This window comes from Ammospiza nelsoni, chromosome 5, assembly GCF_027579445.1.
Source record: "Ammospiza nelsoni isolate bAmmNel1 chromosome 5, bAmmNel1.pri, whole genome shotgun sequence".
In the NCBI taxonomy this organism is placed as follows: Eukaryota; Metazoa; Chordata; class Aves; order Passeriformes; family Passerellidae; genus Ammospiza; species Ammospiza nelsoni.
Window position 1 is genome coordinate 38,876,343 of NC_080637.1, and position 25,741 is coordinate 38,902,083.

The 25,741-nt window shown below is 37.4% G+C and overlaps 1 protein-coding gene across 1 annotated transcript in view; it reads right to left on the reverse strand.

Annotated features, from left to right (window-relative positions):
• The window catches only part of PAWR (pro-apoptotic WT1 regulator), a 71,857-nt gene that overhangs the window by 30,571 nt on the left and 15,545 nt on the right, over nucleotides 1-25,741 (reverse strand). Inside the window, exon 2 of the mRNA XM_059473063.1 lies at nucleotides 4,735-4,863. Coding sequence (XP_059329046.1) covers nucleotides 4,735-4,863 — 129 coding nt within the window. The remainder of the gene's footprint in view (nucleotides 1-4,734; nucleotides 4,864-25,741) is intronic.

Genomic DNA, 25,741 nt, shown 5'->3' on the forward strand with positions numbered 1-25,741 from the left:
TTGTCAATATGTATTTACTCAACTCCCATATCTTAAATGTCAATTATTCACAGCTGATATATTTTTTGCAGTGTACTCATTCACTGCTCAGCACAACTAGCATTCACAGACATTACAACATTTAAGATAAAATTCAAGCAGAAAGGAACCAAAGATAACATAAAACAAAGTATTTCAAACCCTTTCCAAGGTATTGAGAATGATACTTCTGTATTATTATAGAATAACTACCAAAAAACAGACAGTTGTAATTTGAAGATTTTAATGGATGGAGGACCTATATATGTGTGTCTCACTGCAAGTCTTTATATTAGCTTTGACTTAATCTTCTCAGCCTTCCCCTTGGCTCTCCAATTTTCCAAAAACACCATAAGGTGACATATACATCACAACATACTACCATGCTCAAATATCACTTTTTAATGACCATTAAGTTATGTTAACCCTACTGCCACATGATTACATGAAGAAGGGCACATATTTGGGACATATTTTAGGAGGTCAGATGCACAAACAACTGAATTCCAAGAGGCACATAACCATAATATCAGCAAACCTGAATGTTTTGTTATAAAGGTCTTGCATATGGTGGTTTTTGGCAGGGGTTTTTTGAGTATTAGCTAACAGTAACATCTTTTCCACATTCTGAAACTCAAAGTTTTCTAAAAGACTTAAAAATAAATCTTCATTAAACAAATTGTTTTTATCAGCCAAATCTTGCAGGTTTTTTGGATGCAAGCTTTCTGTATAGCACATAAACCCTAACACTATTTTCAATGAAGACATGTTCACTACTTTGAACGCATCATTTCTATCTACCTGCAAGAAAAACATTGATGTCAAATAGCTTTGCACTATTTTCAATTTTGCCATCTCTGCTAAACAAGAGCTAGATTTCTGTAACTAGAAATCTTCAGTGTCTGGTAATTAAAGTAGAAACCTTAACTTGTAAAGTAGGAGTTTTATCTATGCTTGTCCTCGGCATTACAGATTTTCTAGCTCGTTTGTAAGAGTTCTACGTTTACTGATATATGACTTCTCACCCTCAGTGTGCATCTCCATACACATCACTGGTGTAGCCCACAGTACCACAACTCACAAGATCAGAACAATCTGAATAGGATTTTAGTCCTACTAAGAACAGGAGGAAAATCGAGCCAGAAAGTCAGAGTCAGACATAACACTTGTGTCTGGAGAGGATTTACTGTTGAGATGTGGCTATCCACACTATCTTTTTCTAAAGTTACACAACAAATTCTTTGATTGCAACAGTTTTTCAGTGCTTGTAACATTGCAAGACTACCACCTTCTATACTGCCAATATAAAATAATTCAGAAGATAATTTCAAGTCAAATAGCTCTGCTTCGGGGAAAATACTCAAATCTGCTGTATTTTTGGATCTATTCTTAACAAACCTGGTGAGTCTGCGCTTTGGATGAAGAACTTCCAATTCAGACAGAGTTTTCAAAAAATGTACATATTGCCTAAGAAAATGAGAACCACAGCCTCTGACAATATTAAAAGGGAACTGAAAAATCAGATTAAGGACTGGAAAGAAAAACCTTATCCAACAACTTATTTCCTCATCAAATATGAAGTCAATACCATTTTATTTACCATTTTCACAATAATTATGTACTTACAAATTTCATTAAATGATAATAAGAATGGACAAATGGGGGCGAATAGCTGTAACTACAGAAATGTATTTATTCTGCTTAGTACACGGAAGTAAAATATATATTGGTCAATGGCAACTTAAAATTAGTTCTTACATCTGCAACATAAGCTCTACTTTTAAAAAGTATTAGGTCTTGGACAGAGTAGAATCAAAAGGAAATTAAGTCATCAAAGCTGAAATAACACTACTGTCAATTTCTGTTGAAAATGGGCAAGTTCTAAGTCTTCTAATAAAAAGTGAATTGACAGAGCCAGGAGTAAACTGATTAAACCTTAGTAGCTGCAACTTTCTAAGGTTCCATCTGTTCTGTACATGTGCCACCCTGGGCCTCTGCCAGATCCGAGACCTGGGGCTCATTTCTGTATTGTTGGAGACACGACACTCCTGCTGAGCTCTGTCAACAAAGAAGTAGTGCCTGCTGGGAGAGAGGTGACAAACTTGGAAATGTACAAGACAATTAATACAGACGGTTTGGTAAATAAAAACTTAGGTTGCTTGTCAAGAAGAATAGAAAATATGGATGAAAAAAAGAGGGCACGGGAATATAGGCAAAGCATTATATAATACCACTAGGAGAAACTAAGAATTAAAACTTTTGGAATATCTATTGAAGAAGTGAAAACAGAGTGAGCAAGAAAGAGTCTTACAAACAACTTGGAGAAAAGCATAAAAACTTTTTGGCGTGATGGCTCCTGACACATCTGCAAAGACAACAGATCTGGTTATATGAGGCATACTCAGAGGAGACAGTTGATTTGAAGAAATATTTTTGTTCATGTTCACCATGGAAAAGAATGGTAAGAGCGTCATATCAGAGCACTCCCTCTGGAGAACAGTCTATTTACAGCAGAAGCACTGTTAAAATGTGGAAAAAAAAAAATAAAAGAAATTTTAAAATGTTACCTACCAGACTGAGGCAGCTATTTACTCCTTGAGCTTTGAAGAAACTATTGATGTTACTGAAAAATATAATAGCTGAACTACTCAAGATTAAATGGAACATCTCATTTAAAACTGCCCTAGTACCACAGGGTAACATAAACATCATCCTCAAGAAGATTCTTAAACAAACACAGAACTATAGAGGAGTAAACTTGATATTTATACAGAATAAAGTGTTTCTAGTAAGTCTAGAACAACTAAGGAATAAGTAAGTAAATATGATACCATGTGGAAGAGTCATCAGGGCATTTGTAGAATAGTTACACTTTGCAAATCTAATACAGCTTTTTTAAGTTATAAAAACATGTCCAGGACAGACATTTGAATGGCAGCATACTGCATTTCAAAGGCACTCCCCAAAGCCTACTCAAGAAAGTAATCTCCTCTTAGAATAAAAGAGAATGTCCACTGGTGAAAAGGCAGGAAATAACGGTGGACCCAATAGTCAGCTTTCACAGTAGATGGAACAACCACAACAATGTCACAGGAACCTGTGCAGGAACCTGGGCTTTTCAATGTGTTTGGGGAGGAGATGCCCACAGATGCTACTCAGAACAGAAAAGATACAGATCAACTGTTAAAACATGCATGACTCCTTTATTGGGAGTGACTGGGAGGTGGAACAGGAGATTAAATTTAATGTACATAAGTATAGTGTACATAAGTGAAACAAAAGGTGAACATGTTTCTAAATTTACACAGGCATTGACTTCTGAGCTGGTTATTCTCACTCACAGATAACTTGAAAAATGTTAAGTTAGATTAGACATTCACAACATAAACAGTAAATTCAGGGCTCAGGAGACAAATAGGCATCAGGAATTATTAGGAAAGAAACAGAGAACAAAACAAACCCCACCACTAAACCACTCTATGACTGCATGTTATACTGAATGTTTCATTGGTTCTGTTTTCGGGTACCAAACAAAACAGAGTCAAATTGGAAAGTAGAGAATGTTATTGAGTTACTCCTGTATGAGGAACAGCCAAGTAAAATATAATTATTCAGCCTAGGGAACAGGGGAGGAGCCATCCTCTCTTTGCAGCATTCAGTCACATAACAAGGAAGCAGTTGTTCCCCATGTCTTCCACTAGGACACTTTGCTGAAATCACATGGAAACATGGAAAATAACAGATTCAACTTGAACAAAAGGAGACTAATCTTGACATTCCAGGTAATTAAGCTGTAGACTTCTCTGCCCCAGGCTCTTAACACTAAAGGCATCCACGAGCAGATGAAAGACTAGGCCAAATTTCAGAAGGAAAATGCATCCAGATTCACCAATCCAGCCATGCCACCTCTAGTTATGGATGGTTACAAAACTACCCATGACCACCATGTGCTTGGTTTGTTTGCATTTTTTTTCTCACTGTGCATGTGCTGTTGCCTCTGTTGGAGTCAACAGGCAGAGCTGGATGGCCTCAGTTAGTACAGCTGGGTTTGTACATGCTGTTAGGTAACAGAAGGAGAAACAAGACTGGCTAAAGAGACTCAGAGCACTCAGGAAAGAGACAGAACATTTGCCACAGGTGGTGTAGTATGAAGGAGGGGTGTACCAGGCATAACTGGTAATGTTTTGATGTCAGGGGGAGGGGACTGCAGGAATCAGTGTGGCATGGGGATTGGAAAGAAATAAAAAGGGAGAAAAGGTTACACAGAGGCAAGGGCTGTTTACCCTAGGAGTTTGTGTGTTGGTTTCAATCCTAGAATCAGTAATTAGAAGTCAATAAACAAAATAAATTAGGAAAATGTGTCCTGATTTAGGAGGCTACCTCCAATTAATTGAATATTCTATGCCTGTCAGCATTTTTACTTGAATTTCCCAGTTTCTTTTCCCCTCACTAAACATTAGGTTCTATGATGAACATTAAAACTATTACCTTCAAGACCTCTACAGAAACAGAAGATTCTGTTGTCAGAATCTTCATCTCAGTAGTATTACATTTGTGGAATGGAACCTCATACTCTGTTTCCAGCAATGTGTCAACTCCTGAACTTTAGGGGGTTTTTCATGTAGGTATAATCTACTCTTTAGAAATAGAAAGAAGAACGCAGTACAAGTTTTAAATTGGAGTAAAATGCTAAAACAAACAACGTTAAGATCTCACCTGCAGTAAGTATGAGCAAGAGGTATCTGCACTGGAACTCTCATTTTGTACCGTGTTCTGCTGAGTAATAGCATCCTCTTTCTTTCGTTCCTTCTGCCCTGCTTCATCATCTTCATACTCATCAAGGCTCTAAAATTAAAAATATTTGGTTATTAGTTATAGTCTTTGTATGCTGCTTCACATATTTCACAAAATTCATGCATCAGTGAATATCTTCAAATATTAATTTCATGTTTCAGGAAATTCTAATTAAATGCTTAAATGCTTTTCTTTCCAACTAAACAGCTTTTTCTTCCTGACAAAAGTAAGATAATCAAAACATGATCTGGGCAAGTTCAGTGCTAATCCTGCTGTGAGCAGGAGTTTGGGCTACACCTGAACTTTCTTTCACTGGAATGATTCTACAACCCTGTCTGCCATGTGCAACTGTATTACCTTTACACAAGAGATTTTCAGGAAATCCCGAAAAGAAAAAAAAGTTAATTGTACTCTTCACTCAACAACTGATCTTTTTTAACATAGTGGCACCTGCTGAGGTTGAAGTGTCAGTCTCAATCACCCATTTTAATTTTGGCCCTCTTGGTTTTCATTTTTTCTTTGAAAATTTACCATTGAAAATCAGTAATTTTTTAATGACTTGGACAGTCATTAATTACTCACAGTTTTACACACATATGTAACGTTTTGACCCTTCAGCACAAATGTTTCATACTAGATTTGCTGAAATACTTGCTTTCAGAGGATTAAGTTTCTAAAGCACTGATTGCTGTCAGGCCAGAGACAGTAAAAGTAAGTAGGCAAGTAAATAAAAATATAAATAATCAGTATTACAGCCTCTGTTTTAGCTCAAAGCCATGTTAAGGCCAGCTTTGGGCTAAGTCAGCTATGTTAGAACACCAACTTCAAGCAAAGCTAAAAAAAAAAAAAATCTGACCATGACATCACAAGCTGTTTGCCAGCACTCTACATCAGAACACGAGATGTGTGAAACCTTGTACAGAAACACAATAACCAGGGAAATAACCAGTTTAAGACATCAAAAAGCTTCTAGATTGATGTACAGTACCTTGAGAAACAGAGAACAGGACTAGCAGAGAACAAAGACGAATGTCAAATTATTTCAGTTGACATTTCTAATGCAGTAAAAACTAAGTCAGTATTCTGAGGCTCAGGTACTGACAATCTCTGTCATCATCTTACACAAAGGACACCAAACTAGTCAAAAATATATAATGAGAGTGCTGGAATACAGTATCTTTAAAAATAAAGCCAGTGTTATTTGCTAGTTGAAAACAGCACTAGTATATCAAAAACTAACTCCAGCTCCTCCAAAGCAAACACTCTGGTGATACACGTGTTGAAAACTGGCACACCAGAAAGGGATATGTTTCCACAAGTGAATCTGAATAAAAGCCATTTAAACTCTCCACAGCAGTGCTCATGACAGCAACACTAATGCAATTTCACTGGTCTACTTCTAACCAACCTTTCAATGCAACTCATGCAGACCTGCTCCTTTCACTAAGGCACACTTAGAAGGTTACCATGGCTAAATTATTACACATTCAAAAACACTTTCAATGAGTCTTTTCTAATAAAATAATTACAAATATTCAATGTAATTCTTTAGGGTCATTTGTAACAAAGCATTTAAAAAACACTGCCATGGCACATTCTAGGGAATGATCTTTAAATCAACATCCTCTACCTTTTACAAACTGTAAAACTTAATTTTTATGGCATACACTTATGTCCTAATTTATCCCATTACCATATTAAGCCATTATGAAGTGACACAATAACAAATAATAAGGCCCTACCACAACAAGAAGTGGAGTCATCTTTGCCTCTTACAAAGTCAGCCTTGTTCAGAAAGAACTGGGAGGTACACAAGTTATCATGTAAATTTTAAATAGTGTCATACAGATGAAGAATGATACTGTGTTAGAAAAACAGAAACATTTTCAGATTGGTCTTCAGTCTCCAAGTTGTCACAACAGAGAATGGAAACAACTTTGCATTTTCAAGGGAAAACATTCTTTAAGGAGAAAAATGAAGCTCAAATACCAATATTGTAGGAAAAGTCTTAGTAGTGACTAAGTAGGTAAGTGTACCTTTCTCCGGAAATCCTCTCCTTCAGATACATGCTTCTCAGAAGATTTCCAAAGACAATGAATGGTCAACAGAAATATTTTGCTCTGAATATAATTACATCTGTAATGAATAATGTTCTCTCTTTTAATATAAGATCATCTGCTACATTCTTTCAGCAATTTTCCACAGGAACAAAATCTGGTATGAAAGTTCTAGCCATATAATTTTAAACTAAACAGTTGGGATTTGCCAGCAATGTCCATTCCCACCCCTTCCTTTCTTCTCAGGAAGGTCCAAGATCACCAAAGTCTGCAAATCAGTACCATTGAAAGGTATTTAACCACGCCAAATAATCCATACTTCCAAGGTTAAAGGCCTTCTTCCCAAGCACGGAACAGTCTCTGTTAAACAGTTTATGTAAATCTAATTGTTTTAAAGGCTATGGGGGCTTGTTCCCCGCTCCAGTTCCCTTCACTGCAGCAGGTGTCCCACCAGCTGAGGCCAGCACAAGTTTGAGTGGTGAGAACCACAGAAGCACCAGGTTTTTTATCTTGAAAGAGGTGAGGGGTCACGAGCGCAGGTTGGCAGCCACCATCCATGGCTGGCACAGCACATCTGGCCAGGGCTGCCAATGCCCTCCTGCCCCAAAGCAGACTCATAGTCACTGTCAGAGGTCGTGCTTTCCCAAACACAAAGGTTGTGCTCCCCTTCCAAACAAGCAGACAAACCAATTCACACAATGTTTACAAAATGCAGGCTGAGCACAAATCAACATGCTCACAACTACATCATTTAAACCTTTCACTGCCTTTGAGGAAGTTATTAAGTTTTGCTTCAATAACCGTTAGCCTTAAAAGGAAATCCCCTAGTTTTGACTCATGATGAAATAAGCTCTCTTATTGAAAATATCCCGCTTATGCGCTTCATCTTCAGTTTTTAATTGCTAGTATTATTGCCATTTATGTTCTTAGCTAATTTTTAGAGGAATAAAAATCAATAAAACCACATTTCGCTTTGTGAGGGTTGATACAATATTATTGAAAAAATTAAAAATGTTTAAAGTGTTGTTAGACACTTTAAAAACCGAGTTTTTTCAAACTGCCCTGCAGCTGAAACTGCCTCAGCCCACAAGACATTTCAATTAGCTGGATTACTGTGTTGTTCACATTGCAGGCTCTCTCAAATACTGCACTTTGCTGTAAAAACTAGTTTCACATCATTGAAAAAGACGTAAGTACAGCAATTACTTTCTCTGTCAGCACAGCAGAGAAATGGACTTGTAACCACTGAGGTGTAATTCTGACCCATTATATAATTCTCTCTGTCCATTCCCTTTCCTCTGCTTTTTTTATTTTGCCACTAGGCACATACCATTTCAGATTCTTATTTTCCATTAAAATAATCTGAGTTTTGTATAGCAGATATTCAATGTGACATTCCCACATCTGATCTTAATATAAGGAATCCACAGAAATTTTTTAGGTTTTCTAGGATTTCAGTAGATGTTTGAAGCTGTAGTATAAACATTTTTTGTAAACCTCTAGTATGGAAAATACAAGCAGACTAAGATGCTTTCAAAAGAATCAGACTGAGGAAAGAAACTGCCACAAAGATATCTCCACATTCCAGCACACCACCACCCCCAGTTTAAGGAGACACTGTACAAAGAACATTTCTAATGATTCACTGGTTTGCCTCCTATAAATATTTGTGCATTGCTAAGAACAAGCAAAAGTTGGGGAAGGGCTGTCTTTTCCCTGGAAAGAAGCAATATTTCTATCTCGTGCAGATCAGTTTATAAGTATGCACAAGCTGCTCTTGCCACAAGGAACCACACTGAGTCAAAATGTCCCCGTTCCCAACCCCTTTCCTGCACTAACCTGCTTCTGCCTTACAGCACATAACTGAGGGCTCTCAGCTCATTTCATGAAAGGTCAGTCAGGTTCCTTTCAGCAGTTTTAATTAGCTCAATTGATTTTGCCTGGACCAGATACAAGCCCATTCAAACTACTTATTTCGCAGAACTCCAGGAATGGTTGTGCTACATCAGCTTTTTGTAAATGATGAGCACTTAAGATAATTCCATATTTAACCAGTACAGCAAGATGTGCAGGCAGATATGTACTCTCAGTTAAAACTCATGTTCAGCTTCATATTGGGCAATAAACAGAAACTCTACATCACAAGCACCATCAGTTATCTCGATGGGCTCTCCTACCTTAACCATGGTAGTAATGTCAGAGAGGAAACAAATTGAGGCATCCTCCCATTTCCCTGAAACAACCACAGACAATCTAAAAAGGTAATTTTAAAAAATCAATTTTACTATAAGAATATTTCCCATGCTGAGAAAAAGTTCAAAGTGCACTATCACAACTTCACCTCAAAACACTGTAAAACTGCAAAGGTTTCTATTAAATGTAAGTATTTTCTAAAAGCTTCAACAGTAGAAATACAAGACAGGATATAATAGCTTTTAACTCTGAAAAAACTTATCCAGGCAATTAACTACTGCAACATACATTTTGAAATTCAACATTATCTTTCCTTTGGCTGACCAAGGAAAAACCTGGAAAATTAACTGGGAATAAAAGACAACTATCTTACACATATCTTACACATGATTTCTCTATAATCACTCTTCTTACTGCAACATTGAGAACCAAATGCTTCCTTGCTTTACCATGCACAACTCTGGTATCAGCTAAATACCATCTCCCTATCTCTTTGCATAGTATCAAAGGCTTCTGTCATCTCCTCCCATCAAAACCAAGCAAATATCCCAAACCTCTATGATTTAAGATTACGTATCTTTTCCCCTCTGACACACTAATTCTAACCATATTAATAACACACTTTTATTACACTGTCCAGACAACACCCAAAATACTTCAGTAAGACACATTTAGAGTAATAAAATCTTTTTATTGGAATGACAGTATAATTGGAAAAATGGCATCTTTTTCCAATGTGATGAAAGCAAGCCTTTCATCACATTTCACTTGCTGAAGTGCTTTTCTTTACAAGTTGAAAACCATTCCTATAGAGGTGAAACAAATAATGTTATTCCTAGGAACTGTCTAAAACCTACAAGCAGTTGCATCAATTATGCAGCTAAAGATCTAATTTAAGACTTCAATTTTCACATTAAGACAGCCCACAAAAGGACACTGAACTGCAACACCTTATCCACATGATTTTTGTGCACATCTAAAAGTCTACATCTGTAACTGGAGCAGTCCAGTATCAACCATTAGTATAATCACAAGCATGGATTTTTAACACAGAAAAGTAGCAAAGGCAGGAATCTTTGGTATCTGAGATCAAAAGAGACCCTAGGACAAGAATGGGTCAGTGCCCAGCAGGTGGGCCAGAGCACAGCTGACTGCAGCCACAGGATTCACTCATCCTTGACCATGCTGCCAACAAAGCAATCCTAAAAGACGAGCATCACATAGATCAGTCAAATGCACATCCTGCTCTACAAAATTCACAGCATTCCTGATTATAAGTCACATTTACATTTTTTTAACTCTATCCTTTTCTCACCCATAACAAGAATTTATAAGTACCTACTTTGTACATTCAATTATATTCCAGAGCAAATACAATTTAAAGTCTCAAAATCCTCTTAGAAATGTTTCGGGTAAAAAACCCAGCATATTTGTCTGTATTAAGAGCAAAATAACAAAGTACTTTGAATTCTTTTAAAGCTTTATGTAAAACATCAACTGCATCAACACCAGAATATCAATTATCCCTCATTATAATAACAAAAAGCAGCAATGTTTGCAGTTTGTTATTCATCAAAAAACACTGTTTGGTCACCAGTGTTTTCAAACATACCACAAGAATGAGTTCAAAAGTCAAATGTTTAACTTAAACTAATCACCCAAAAATCCTTTATCACAAGGCTTGTCAAGAATGATTGGTGGTTATGCTTAATTTAACTACTTAGTACATGATAAGAAAGTTACAGAGTAAAATTCCAGGGATACAAGAAAACTTGTCTTGCAAAAGACAAGCTATTGAGCATTATTAAAATCTTTCTAGAAAATAGAGAGACAATAAAAATTATGGACTGGCAAACATCAGAATTAAGCACCAAACTATTTAACTGAACTGATGGTTAGCATTTTAGAGCCCTTCTGACTGATCAGCACCTAAGAACAGAACGATCAAGCAGCAACAATGGCTGAGGATCCTTATGCAATGACATCCAACTGTTTTCACCTGTTCCACGGGGAAATTATATTAATAGAATTATGAGTCATCCAGAAAATATCCCAATCCTACACTCTTAAAAAGAAAATATGAATCAATATCAAATAAAGGGTGTAAGAAAAAAGCAGCCAAACTCTCCTAATGCTGTTGGTATTGATCTGTCTTTCAGAAGTATAGGGTCCTTACATAGCACATCTCTGTGAGCCAAGAATGAAAATAAACATTCCTCTCCTCATTCAAATTTTGCACACTGCTCCTTACTTCTATTTTGACAGTAACATGTCTTTTCCCTCCTCTGTTGATGGTGGACATCTGGTAAAGAGTTAATAAAACCTAAATTGTCTGTACAGAAATTACTAATAGTGTTGAACATATGAATCCAGAAGTTACAGAAATGGTCCCAAAAATCACACGCACACAGAAGTGGAGTCAGTCACCAAACCAGTCTCATTAACCTCCTAATAAACATTCTGAAATGATGCATCCTATCTGAAACAAAGATGGCAAACCAGTGATTGAGCAGAAGAAAGTTGGTAAAACAAAGTTTGCCTGGTTCAGCCAGGGGAAAAAAAGAGATCTGTTAAAAACATTTGCACTGTCCACAAAGAAATATCTATTAGTTTGCATCATGCCACAGATGGTAGGAAACTACAGTCACAGACTGCAAGAGCAGAAAAGAGAACTCTTCCTGGATGTATAGAAAAAAAGTGATCATTTAGATGCTTGATGCTCACCTATGCTACTTTTTCTATTAAACTGGCTCCTGCATTAGGTATGATTTTGAGAGATGTTGGTATTAGAGTGCATGTAAGCAATGGCTGAAAAAAAGCCACTCAAGCAACAGATAATGGAGTAAAAATGTCTGTAACCACCATCACTTTGACTTTCACTGCCATGTATTTCTTAGCAAACAGAAACAATGCTCCAAATGAGAGAAAGTCTTATTGTCATGTAGCAAAAAAGCATACAGATTGAGGACCCTTCTCTTTAAAGCCACAGAAACAGGGAGAGAAAACAGATCTTGGAGAAGATTAGCAAGCTATTTTCAAAGCAGAATTATTCCTTTTAATGTGACCATGTAACAAGAACATTCTTGCCCCCAGTACATCTATGGTGCGTCTGAAGAGAAATAAAGATGAGGTCAGTAGTGGAAGAATGTTCTAAAAGGAGACCAAACAGGTTAATCAGTGGAACTGTATTTCTAACTATCCTATCCCCTAAAGCATGCAGTTTGTAGCCATTTACACTGTCTGAATATCAAGTTGCATTTAATTATTTTTTTTTAAATGCAGCAACTTCATAGGCTTCTGCTCTCCTGCCTAATGGGCTAGTTGTCATTTCTCTTATTCTACTCACTGAATCTCATTCATTGTTTACATACAGTGGGTGTGGGATTGGTCAAACTAAACAAAGGCAAAAAGGCTGATGAAAAACGACTGAGCACAGGCAAGCCAGGACAACAGACTCAGAACCCATCCCAAAGGGAAAAAGAAAACTTTGGCACAATACTTCTTTGAGAGTTGCACTACACTTCTCATTTAGAAGTGAGATCTCAAACCACAGAAAAACTGATTTTAAAAAAAAAAATCAATCAGATCTTCTGCTCTTCCAGGTGCTTCTTTTGAGTCCTAACACAAGTAAGTGCACTAATCAGAGATGGGAAAAGCAGTACTGAAAAAGGAGTTCAAATAGGATAGGCACTTATCTGGATTAAAAAAAAAAAAGTTTGAATTTGATTTCCAAGGCAATAAACAAGCACTTTTGATGGACTGAGCACTGTTATCAGGAATAGACAGCACTGATCAAAACTGTGGAGGAGAAAAAGCACATCTGTGGTACTGAAGCCTCCACAGGACAGATATAACCAAGTAAGATGAAAAAAGTTTGAAGTCAAGTCAATATTTTAACAATTTCCTGGGAGAACACCTTATATCTACAGATTAATCCTAGTGACAATTCTGTGAAGCTGTTTCCCAACCTAGACTTCCTAAATCACTCTTTAGCTCTGTATTTGTAGGGAAGTCCTTTCCCTCTGGAGCATTACCAACACTTTTTTTATAAATATATCAATGTACAAGTATCTTGATAAAATCCAGTCCAGGTTCTCATAGTGCACTCTTACATGTTAACAGCCCAAGAGTCTTCTGTTACCTCCACATGTATCCTTGCTTCTTATGCAAACTGCTCAGGAATGGCAGCTCTTTTGTGCCCCTATCTTTCTGAAGTCACTTGTGCTGGTGGGTGTGTGCATGTTGTGTTCCAGACAGTAATTAATACTTAGTAAGAGATTCTTTAAGACATGAAAGTTGCACAAGTGTGAGGGGGCTAACTGAAGCTTGCTACAAGTGAAATATGCAGATTAGCTGCCAGAGTAATTCAAGGACTAGACAAAACAGGCAGTTACCCTTCCTCTGCACACAGCCCTGAGCCGGCTCAGCAGGTGTTTGACTCTTCCCATTCAAAAGCTCTGGGAGGAACTAAAGGAACTATGGCATTGACTTGGGAGTGAGGAGGAGAAAGCGTGGGAGACATAAAGAGCTGTGGGAAAGGCTCACAGAAAGAACACGTAGCTGATGCCTGGTGAGAGGGAGCTACTCAAGTAAACAGATATTACAGCAGCAAAAATAACCAAGCAAGCAAAGGAGACATCTGTTTCAACTGGTCTGAGAAGCAAAACTACACAAGGTACTTGTTTTTGTGATCTTTCTGTCACTGTCAGAGTGGGCTGCCGAATTTTCCCTGCAACATGCATCCAAAAATTTTCATATTTTGATTACCAGGTCTAAAACAGAGCTGGGCACACTACACTTCCAGTAGGTAAGAAAAACTAGGATTTCAGTGTGAGAACATGCAAATAGACAAGACTTTGCCACTAAAGAGTATTTCATGTGCACACTAAACAGTACCAGACATTCAAGTATATTAATACAAAAGTAGCATTTGAATATGGTGTCCTCAGAACAGAGAACAACGTGCATAGACACAAAACCGAATCCATCCAGGTGTGAAGAAATCATAGTACAGGATCATAATGGGAGGAATGAGTCACATCACACAGTTGGTCCAAAACAACTTCACTCACTGGAACCTTACACTACTGTCACTCATTCCGTAAGAGAGCAATGCTATTTCTACAGGAAATCAAACCAGAACAAAGCATGAATAAATAAAACACAGAAAATGCTGGATAAATAAAAGCTTACATTCACCAGTGCAGAATTTATACAAAAAAGGCAATTTTCTGTTACTGTTATTTTAATTGTTGAGTGACTGATAGAATTCTGGGGTTTTTTTTAGCTATAGAGTTACTAGCATACAATATAGTGTAAGCCTTGGCCAGGTCTTCAGCCATCAATTATTTGTATGCCACCCCATCCTGACACAGACAACAGCTCAAGCAAGGAGCCTGAGACGAGACATCTCAAGCAAATCATTGAGATTTCAGCTTATAAAACATTTAATATCTTTTTTCATAACATCAACCGTACCGTGCATTTCTTAACTTCAAAATAGGAATATTGGGTAAAGTTCTCTCTTCTGAAATACTCAGAAATCTGCCCATTACTGGTGACTGGGAAACTTTGCTACAAGGTGAAACGGATTTGCTCTGTGTTCCAGACCCAAGGCACTGGCAAAGGTCTCCCTTGATGAGGCACAGAACAGAAAGGGAATGCCCCTTCCCCCTTTCTATTGAGTGTAATGAAAGCACGAAGTTAAGGTTAAGACTGATGCAGAATTAACATGCATCATGTTTGCCATGGTAACTGTTCACATGTGTTGTTTTCTGTAGACCAAACGGTGGTAAACACAAGGTAATTCAAGCTTTACCATTCCTCAGTGAAAGAAAGGTAAACAATGACAGGCAGCCTGTAGGTAGCACAGGGCAGAAGCATTCATTCCGTTACCATGGAGCAGCCCTGAGCCACTGCTGTGTCCAGCCCAACAGCCTGTCACTCTAACCAAAGAGGACAAGGAGAGGAATTCACATGAGTTGATAACACTGGAAATGAGATTCCATTCAATTTGTCTTGTATAATTACCTATCACAGCCAAAGGAGAGTTAAAATCAGACTTTTGTCCCTTGATTTAAAGAATCTTAATGACAAAAACCCTTTTCAAATATAAAATGATGCTCCAGTAGGGATCTTCACGTTGTTAACAGGAGTACACACACACACACAAAAACAACAAAATAAGTCCCCCCCAGCTGCTGCTACACTCTCAGTCCAATCCAAACCAGAGGAAAGGAAGTAAAGAAGTACCCGAGGAGTAGTCAGGAATGAGGATTGTGCTGTTCACGTTATTAAAACATTTCTCAGACTACAAGCTAAAGCCTGTAATAATGTCGCTTGGAAAACAGAAGGCTGAGTGAGCATCTGAGGGTGAAAAGGAATGTTTTTACAGGCGCAGTTAGTAAATACCACTGGCTCCTGCAGACATTCTTCCTTAAATGGAAATTAACATTGCTTTAGGTTAGAAAAGAATCTCTTGATACAATAGATGTGATAGGGTAGCTATTAACCTTTTAGCACCTGCACTAAACAAAACGAAAATTAGTATAGAAGGCTTTATATATACAGTTTTCTGTTCAGTAAATATTTAAAACTCTTTCCCCTCCCTGCCACATGACTTTTGGCAGTAGATCTGGAAGAGCAAGGAATCCTAAAGTCTCACAAACAATATTAAAATAAAGTGGAAACACAAAGTTTCTTTGCATATCTATGACTAACTGTGTGAGGGCACTAGACAATTTAAAGAAAGGAAACTACTCTAGATACAATCAGAGCTGAACCTTCACCCTAAAGTTGAGCCAAACTTTATTTCAACACTGAAATAACTCTGCATTGCTTTGATTTTACTTCTGCTTCCTATTTTTTTATTTTCATGTCCCCCTGCAACTGCTTTGTCCAGCCAAGAAAACAAGACTTCTCCCTCCCCCAAGATTCCTAAGAAATTTAACAACATAATGGGCAAGGGCTGAAGTTCACAACAGCTAGAATCAGCAAGGGTCCATTTAGCTTTACTCCAACTCCCTCTTTCCTGCCCCTGCACAAAGGCATCTACCAATCCTCTGCATCTCCTCCATGTCAGGGTAATTTCCTAGCAGAAAGGTACCTCTATGAAAAGTGAACAGCATTTTGTACACCCTGGTCTACCCAACTACAGGATCAAATGGGTGCCAGGAGCACCACAGGCAAGTCAGGTAAAAGCAAGGATCTAAAGCAGTCTGGACATGGAAAAATTAAAACCTCAGCAATTCAAACCCAAGAAATAGGGGTTCAACAGAAATTCATCTAAAAGCACTAACATTAATACTAACATTAAACATTATTAACTGTTTTGGGATAGAAATAGTGTCCCTGATAATACTGAACACCACCTACTTTTATTCAGACTTCAGAGGTCCAACACAAGGCCTGGGTGACTTCTTGAATCTGCAGGCTGTATGTGCTACAGAGCAGTTTTCCCTTTGTAACCTGCACAGCTGCTATTAGTCTAAGCTGGGGAAGGAGGACTACTACAGAGCTGCAGAACTCATGCATCCAACCTGGAAGATTCACCACCATGCCACAGCACAGCCCTGTGTTAACATTCCCCAGGTAAAAAGCCCATCAAGAGTCAAACACTGGATTAACATGCTCCTCCTTCTTGGCTCCACATGCAGCAGGGCCATTGCAACTCACAGAAAACTGCAACACAAATATAAATGAATAGAATGGAGAGACAAGAACAAGCTGGACTTAACCTGTCTTGGCCAACACAAACAGCATGAAGTCAGAATACCTACAGTCTGGTCAAACAGCCCAGCCTCATCTTCTGTTCATCCTGATGCCTGCACTGCCCATCCTTCTGTCCTGGCATGTTTACCTGATCTCACAGTAAATGAATTCAATTAATCCCAAAAATGTAAATCTGCAGAGCTGCCACTTGCCCTTTTATTATGACAGGTGCACAAACATAACTGACAGCACAAAGACCTGGCCTAACAGCATGTGAAATTTGTAATGAATTACCCCTCTCTTGGCACAATATACAAAAACACATTAAAATATGTATACCTTGTATACATAGCATACCTCACATTAGTGACTTCTGCTGCTAACATATGTGAGGAAAAAATATCCATTAAAACAAGACCACAAAGGATCATAACACAAGTACTGCACTATGCCCTACACTTCCAGGATTTTAGTATTCTCTTATTTCTGCTTTAAGAAAAATTTTCCACATTTTTGAACAGGGAGCTCCTTTTTATAAGTAGAGCTTTGTACACATACATACTTCTATGCCTTTTTTTAAACTGTACTTATGACATATCTTGTAAAGATAAAAAGAAGGTATTGATAATTTAGCTGCAGTAGCGTATGCCTGGAATATAAGTGAGGTCTACGATTTTTCTGGCTCTCTTTATTTCTATAATATGTAGATCTTATTAAAATGCAGTTAGGATAATGAAAGGCTCTGACTCTCTTCTGTAGCTCCTTTGCTATTTATGGTTTGTGTTTGAAAACTGTTTCTAAATTGTGGAGAGGGAAGCAAGACACAGGTACATCTATGCACCAAGCACCTACATGGGCTTTCACAGTCATTCACTACTGATACAAAAGGTTTTCTCCCAAAATCTCAGCTCACATTGTAAACAACAGGCTGGATTAGTGAAAACAAAACCACACCTTGCAAATAGGATGCAGACTGATTCACTCATGCATTTCATTCAATCTAGTAAGACTTTGTCGCAAGAACAACAAGTACGTTACAGAAAAAAAACCCAACAACATACAAAAAGCCACATCCAAAAAAGGGGCACAGAGCTGCTTGTCTAGAAAAAGAATATTTATCACTGGAGATTTTAAAGTACACATCAATGGAAGATAAATATCAGGAATAACACAGGTGTAAGAATGCTGTTGGGACAAGATGACAAACTGGACAGTTCTTCAGGGCTCCCTGCAGCCTAATTTTCCAAGAGTTTTCAATAGCAAACTCCTTGCAGGAAGAGTTGCAGTGGCAACAGAAACAACAAATAAGGATAACAAACCACACCAAGAACACATTTATCCTCACCAACCTTCATGCATACATCCCACAGAAACCACCTGCAGATGCACAGCAAACTGGGAGAAACAAGCATAAGCAGCAGAGCAACTCTGCTCTCACATGTATGGGATTGCAGCATGCTGGCTCTTCAGCAGAAGACATAGGTACATATCAGAATTCCCCTAAGCACAACATAGTTCAAATCTGAGAAGGTAATGGTCAAAGGAACAAAAAAAGAAAGGAAATAAAAAAAAGTTGTTCCATATCTGCTTTGCTTTCAAACACATTCCCACTCATCGCTGCCAAGAAAAGATGTTGGGATGTTTCTGGAACGTTTCCCCTGAACGAGGACAACTGCTCTTATGTCACTTTGATTACAGGCTCTTTTTTTCTTAAGCAAAGAATAGAAGTTCCCAAATTACATTTTTCCCTTCTTGACCTTATCCAAATGACTGCACCAGAGTATTAACTTCAATCACTATTAGTATATCACACCTACTGAAGAAACTAGTTCACTAGTTCATCTACATTCCCTGTTAGCTTAATAAAAATTACTACCTTTCTTACAACCTCTGCCTTCAAGCTATTCACAAGATATACATATGTATATATGTAGTTATACATATGCATATATAACACTACAACAGAGTTCTGTGATTGTCTCAATTAAAATAGTAGGAGAAAAAGACCTGCTAAATTACTCTGCCTGTTCATTAGTCAATAAAATGAGGTAAAATAGATCTCCCACTAATTTACTTAGAACTGACTCCTATCTAGCTGATCTAAATTTATGAACCTAGAATTGCTTTTGTAATTATAAAATATATCAAATTCTCTGAAAACTTCTCCAGTATTCCAAGGTTTCTTAGAAATGAGTATTACCAGACCAGAGACTACTATGGACAACTCCTTCGAGAGAAAGTTTTCTGGACATGGTTATTTTCAAATGCTTATCCTTACTGGAGATGAACCAACTCCCTAGAAAAGCCTTTCTTAATGTGAATACTTACACTGATTTCCACTGGGCAGAAAACAGAAATATTTCTTCGATATGTACTCCTAATGGCAAGTACTAATCAATGTAGCATAATAATACCAATCTAACCAGAAAGATACAACGTGATTTACATCATAACTGAAAAACTGTTTGAGGAAAAGAATTGCACTTTAAAGTCAGATGGGTCCTCCAAATGAAATGTAGCACTTGGCCTTGGCCATACTACCAGACCTTAGAACTGAAAACATTCATTTAAAGTATCCAAACCTATTGTTTAAAACAACTCCCTTATTTTCCACTGTAATGGGCTATAGCTCACCCTATTAGTAACTCTGCCTTAAGTGAGGTAGGCACATAAGAGGCACAGAACCCAATACTAACACCATCACAGCTGATTACTGACCACAACCCCAAGTCTAAAGCAGGATCTTCCCTGGCAGACGAATGAAGGTTCTACTGAGTGCAGGACAGGTCCAACCCAATCTGCAGTGGCCACAGCTCTCAGTAAGAGATGCTGCTGTATACTTCCAGAGGAAAAATCTGAAAACTACTGGTTGAGAAGTTTATCTGTGTGTGGAGTCAAGTGTTGGAAACACTGAGGATTAAGCTGACTCCGCTGGCTTTGATACATAACTAACTTATAAACTCTTAAAAAAGAGACAAGAATTGTAATTTTTTGTTTTTCTTTTTAATCAATCCAATGGTCTGTTTTATTTATTACACTCCTAGAGTGCTTTAATTTGTGGTTTTCTTCATATGCTCACCCTCCAGTGAGCAACACTCCTGACAAAATTGCCCGTGCTGAACTTTTAATTATTCAACAGCACAGACTAAACATTTACCTCTATTTGCCACAAAGCACACGCACTGCTACAGTCTATTCTTAAAGACAAAAATTTTAATAAAAGTATTTGTAAAGAATGCCTATTTTGAAACACAGCATTCAATTGCTTGGTGAAACCCTTTGGCAAGGATCTTGTGCATTCCTAGGAGGATTTAAATTAGCTTGCCGCAGAACAAAACCTGGGTTACGGATAGTAACTTGGATACAGTCACACACACACACACACAAAAGAGAACATTCTCACTCCTCCTGATCTCTTTCCTTGAAAAACCACAACCATCAACATGCAAAGCCTGTTTTAATAAGATAATGTGAGGGGGTTTTGGGGAAGCAAAAAATACTGATTGCAATATAGTTTATACACCAAGTTAAACCTGTTTGTACTTCCCAAAATTACTAAGGAGTGTAACTTGGCAAAATCCTACAATGTCTGAAGCTGCTACTTTTGAACTGATATTTGAAAAGACAATTTTACATTAAAGACCCAAATTGTACATCTCAGTTTGAAATTCAACTGCTGATTTTTTCTAAAATATTACTTGAGACATGCTTGCTTAAAATAATTTCTTAGTTGTTCACTCAAATCTCACTTCTCTGTTCAGCTAATGAGTAGGGCATCAGAATAAAGACAGGCCTTAACATAAAAAAAGAAATTTAAACCAGTCTCATTAAAACAAGGCTTCTCAGCATTCAGTTCCCATCTTCTAGGGAATCTTCATATACATGATAATTAGCTTCCTCAAAGGCTAAGGCTTAAATGTCATTTCTTTGTGTTGTAAATTCTAATTATTCATAGTAAATAAATTAGTGATACTCTTTTATTCCTTAAAGCAATGCAGAAACTTGAAGTAATCGTACAACTGGCAAAAATTAGGAGTTCCCAAAAAGGGAAGTAAAACTTCATTCTTCACATTCCAGTAGACTTAAAAAGGGCTCCATTAACACTAACGGGGGCCAGTGACCTAGAACTTTACTTATGGTCCAAAACTATTAATGAACTCTGAAGAATAAGGAGTAATGGGTATTCAAAATCCCAACTCCTGTGATGTAGCAGGAGAATGAATAAGCTGTGCTCTAATTTACTCTGACATGCAGCACATCATGGCTGCAGAAGCAGTATGTTACAACAAACCATCTTCCAGGAGTCACATTCTTGGGAAACAGCCGATTCCTGGGGATTCTCACACGACCTTTCGTTTCATAGCAAAATACTTAAGAAATTAAACTACATTTCTTACATATAAGTCATGAAGAAAGAAAAAAGCATCAAGGGGGGAAGAACAGGCTATTCAGGCTTACTTGAGGAGACAAAATCAAATGGACTTTATGACCACTCTAACATTATGATTATTATTGAGCTTTATCCCATCTGTAAATTTTAGATTATGGATGTCACAGTTATCCACTACTGGAAGACAGAGACACCTTGAATATGTCCCTTGAAAAACTGTCAAATGGAAAGGCTTTTAAGCATCTCAATAGCCAGCTCTTGTTCCCTGGACCATTTTATAGACAAATAAAGCATAATATGAACCAGTATTAAAATGACAAAATTATTTTGTGCTTTCCTCAGACTTGTTCAGATTTGGGCTCCACAACTAAATCAAGCACTTGATTAGAATTTGGCTTTCTGAATGAAAACTAAGGAAATAAAATACCATTCTTGAAAACACTAAGCTAAGTTACTCACAACCAGTAGTGTCATTCAGCTTTCAAAACCATCCTGCAAAAAAAAAACCACCATGCAAGGCATTCTATTACTAAACATACCTTAAAACTTTTAAAAAGAACATATAATCTTCTCACAATAGTGGAGTAAGTACTTGTTTATCAGCACAAAGGCGGAACTCAGCTTTTATAAAAACAAGCACTATCAGATAATTAGGATATTGGAATTGATTTGAAAAGTTATTACATTTTTCTACTAGTCAGAATAAACATTTAATGCTGTTTTCACATTCAAATTTAAGCTATCTGTAACTGGATAACAGATACAAATGTATGTGCATTCCATAATTCACCAAGATTATGAGTCTCCTAGATGGCTCTTGCAAGCAATACCAGAATTCTTTAAAATACTATAAATATGAAAACACATATCTATCCAAATCAGCACTGAGTATTTTTGTTACTAGAAATACTTCTGGTTCCAACTAAAATGCTTCAGTTCAAAGAACGAGGAACAACCTAAAAAATAAACTTAAATTACTGCATTGGACATATCATTTGTGGATTCATATTGATTTCCTTTTTTGAAAGAACAGTTGAATTAAGGTCCCTAGGTGTCTGAAACATCTGGAAAGAAAAGGATCTGAGAAAAATGTGAACTTTTACTGGTTTCTGAGGAAGCTACCTTGAAAAATAGGTAATTCATTCTTTTATAAAAAAAGAAACAACCCAGTCTCTGATATGTGCCTGATGAACAGTAACTCCAGCAAGGAGAACCAACAAAAAGACACTTTTCTCAGATTCATTCAGCTGACTTACAAGAAGGACTAAGAAAACCAACAAAAATAATAAACAATGCTTTATACTCTCTTTACTCTGACTGAAATATGATTAAAGTACAAAATCAGAGTAATTTCTGAAAATAGCAAATGAATTAAACAGCAGGAAAAGAAACTAGATATGGTTTTCAGAGGAAGAGCACATGAAGAAGGGCTTTAGCCTGCTACAGAGGAAGTCAGGGAGCAATTTAAGAGCAAGCTCCAACCACTGGAATGTTAGTTCCAAAGTGGATGGGGGCCAGGCTGTTCCCAGAAGCAGCAGATGATAAAGCAAAGGGTACAAAATGCCTCAACTGGATACCAGGAACAATATTTCAGCAAGAGAGCAGCAGCACAGCATTGGGTGAGGTTACTCAGATATACAGTTGAAGAGACCATCCTTAAAGGTTCTCAAGCCTCAGTAAGACAAAGCCAAGGCTGACCTGGTGCAGGGCTGATCAAAGTACTGCTCTGAGACTTCCAAAGGCTCCTCCAATCAATATTTCTATGCATTTACAGAGCCAGCAAGGCTGCTTGATTTATCTTCCATGTCCTGTCATCCACTTCCCCTAAAGTGGAAATCTTAGAACCCACTTGGCTTTTATTTTTCTTACATTTGGACAACAATGAGATCAATACTGTCTTTTTGAGATGATTCAGGCAAAATGTTCTATAATTCAAAGCTCTGTGTAAAGAAGCATTCAGGCACAAGTCCAAAATCGCATCTAAAAAAATGTGCAGAAGCAAACAATTCGGAAAAAAAGTCCACACAAACAACTAATCAGATGCATTTGAAAGGTCCTCCTAAAATATGCCAAAGAAAATCTTTTAAAAGCCAAAGGTTATGGTTTTGAAAGAGCCAATTGATTCTCTATTATTCATTAGGGGAATGAAGAAAGATGGACTGCTTAAAATGCATACATTTTTCTGGATAGAAATATACTTCTTCCTGTGAAATTTGCTGAAGTTACCCACACCCAAAAAGTGAGCTGCCCTGTCCAAATGTACCCTCACTGGTTCACTGTTCCAACTCAACTCTATGGGTTATGTAAACAGATACACAGTAAAGTCACAACTCATCACACACTATATGATAAAGACTAGATGTTGAACAAAGGTGCTGCAAATGCACCAAATCCAATAAAGGTCAGCTTCCAATGGATTTGTGATCTTCTAGTTCACTGAAATCAAATCAAAACTGCCAAGATCAGAAATATCTCTCCCTTCCATGAATTATTTTCTGCTCCTTTCTCTCAATGCCTTCGCTGACACTGCGTTTCCTTCAATTGCATATTACTTGGATTGCTTCTTTTATTGGCCTTTCATTGGCATTTGCAGCTTTATCATTACTGAGAGCAGCAACTTTCTCAGATGCAAGGAAAAGAAGAAATGGGACTCATGAATTAAAAACTGCAAAGGAAAACCAACATAGAGACAAATGCTGGGAAATCAACATAGTCACGTGGAGACTGCAAATCCTATTCCATGTGTATTGCTGCATGATCCAGTGAGAAGTTAAGGGATACACAGGTGTAGCTCTTGACTGCATTATAAAGTACCTTCTCAAGAGGATTCCTTGACCCTCCCCCTTCAATATGAAGGGACTATTTGATGAAAACAAGTAAACTTTCAGCCAATAACCATAGTAAGCAATGACTGTATTGACAAAGGCCATGATGGAAATTTATATTTGAGCAAAATTAGGAACCAAAGACAAAAATAATGACATTTTCTGACCAATTCATGGCGGCATAAAATAAAAGCAGTAAAGTTTGACTTGGAAATTAAGGCTGTCTTCAAATTAAGATCAAGTTAAAAAATGCATACCCTTGAGTGTATTTTAATTTTATTCAGTTCTCAAAACAAACTACACCTAGTCCTCCTACCAGACATTAACATCTGGAAGTGATGTGCACATTTCTGGTACAGTACTCTACCAGCAGATACAGCACAGAGATTTGCAGTGTTTAAGCTTCACACCTTTTCCTCCTGCTATTTACTGTCACGAAAAGACAATCAAAGGAGTTTTTATGGGGACTAAACAGGCAGCTGCCAAATGTCTGAAATGGATAAGCAGCCAAAACAATTCCTTCTGCCTCATTACAGGCCCATTTAAGTATCTTGTAACAAAAGGCACTAAAGCTTAAAACCAAAATTCACAAGTCTTCACTTAGCTCTGCGGTTCTCTTTCCAAATACTTTAAAACAGTTGAGTGGAAATTGTTTGCTCCCACTATCTTTTGTCCAGGTTTTGGCGCTGTAGCATAGTGACATACCCACAACAAGTAAACTGCTCCAACACAGTAGCAAGTTTAAATGTAACAGCACCGTATGGACTGAGCTCCTGGCAAGTTCTTAAAGTCCTGGGTCAGTTGATTACAACAGCAGATATCTACTTACATTTCAACAAGAACTGACTCAACCATCATCTTCAAGTTCAACATTCCGTAAAAATCAAGGAATTCAATCCAACTGTGTGTAAAACACTCTGGCTACTAAATTAAATATTTAGAGTACAGGATTATGTTCTGAACAATAAAAAAAGCCTTCTGGAGATAAGTGCCTTTTTACAAATCTACCTTTCAAGGACAGCTCCATCTTTTGAAGAGGATTGATCCTGAAAGTAAAAAGCACTCATCTATGAACTCATTTGAATTATAAGCAGCAAATGCATTTAAGCAGAAAATAAGCACATTCTTGCAAAGCTCCCCAATTAAAAAAAGAAAAAAGAAAAACAAAAATCTGAACATCCACGATCACACTTCCCCAGACTTTCAAAGGTGTTAAAACATTTGACAAAAAGTAAGAATAAATAAAAAAATACAAGCAGCAGCAAATGCTAATTTTGTTCAGAGCCAAACCATTCCACAGCTAGTAAAGCTAATTTTTAAGTAAAACACGCACAACACACTTTTTCATCCCAACACCACCAGTTCAGAGATGCCATGTAACACATTGTCTGCCCAGGGTGAAGTACTTTTAACTATCTGCAAAATACCTCCCTCCCTCTCGCCACATTCCCTTTTCCCTCCTCACTTTTGCAGCTAATACTTTGACATTACCGGCCTCACTAAACTCAATCCTGCAAATTCCTGACATTCATGTCTTCTTAATCTGAAACGTAACTTGAGGAGATGGTTAACATTTGACCTTTGCTCTACCTCAGACATACCTGGAGACACAAAAAAAGTCCAAGGCATGCAAAATGCATTCACAGCCTGAAAGGATGTTTTGTTTTAAAGTTCCCAGCACACAATCTTTAAAAACAACAATCCATTAAAACTTCAAAAGAATTTAATAAAAAGTTTTCTACAAGCATAGACCT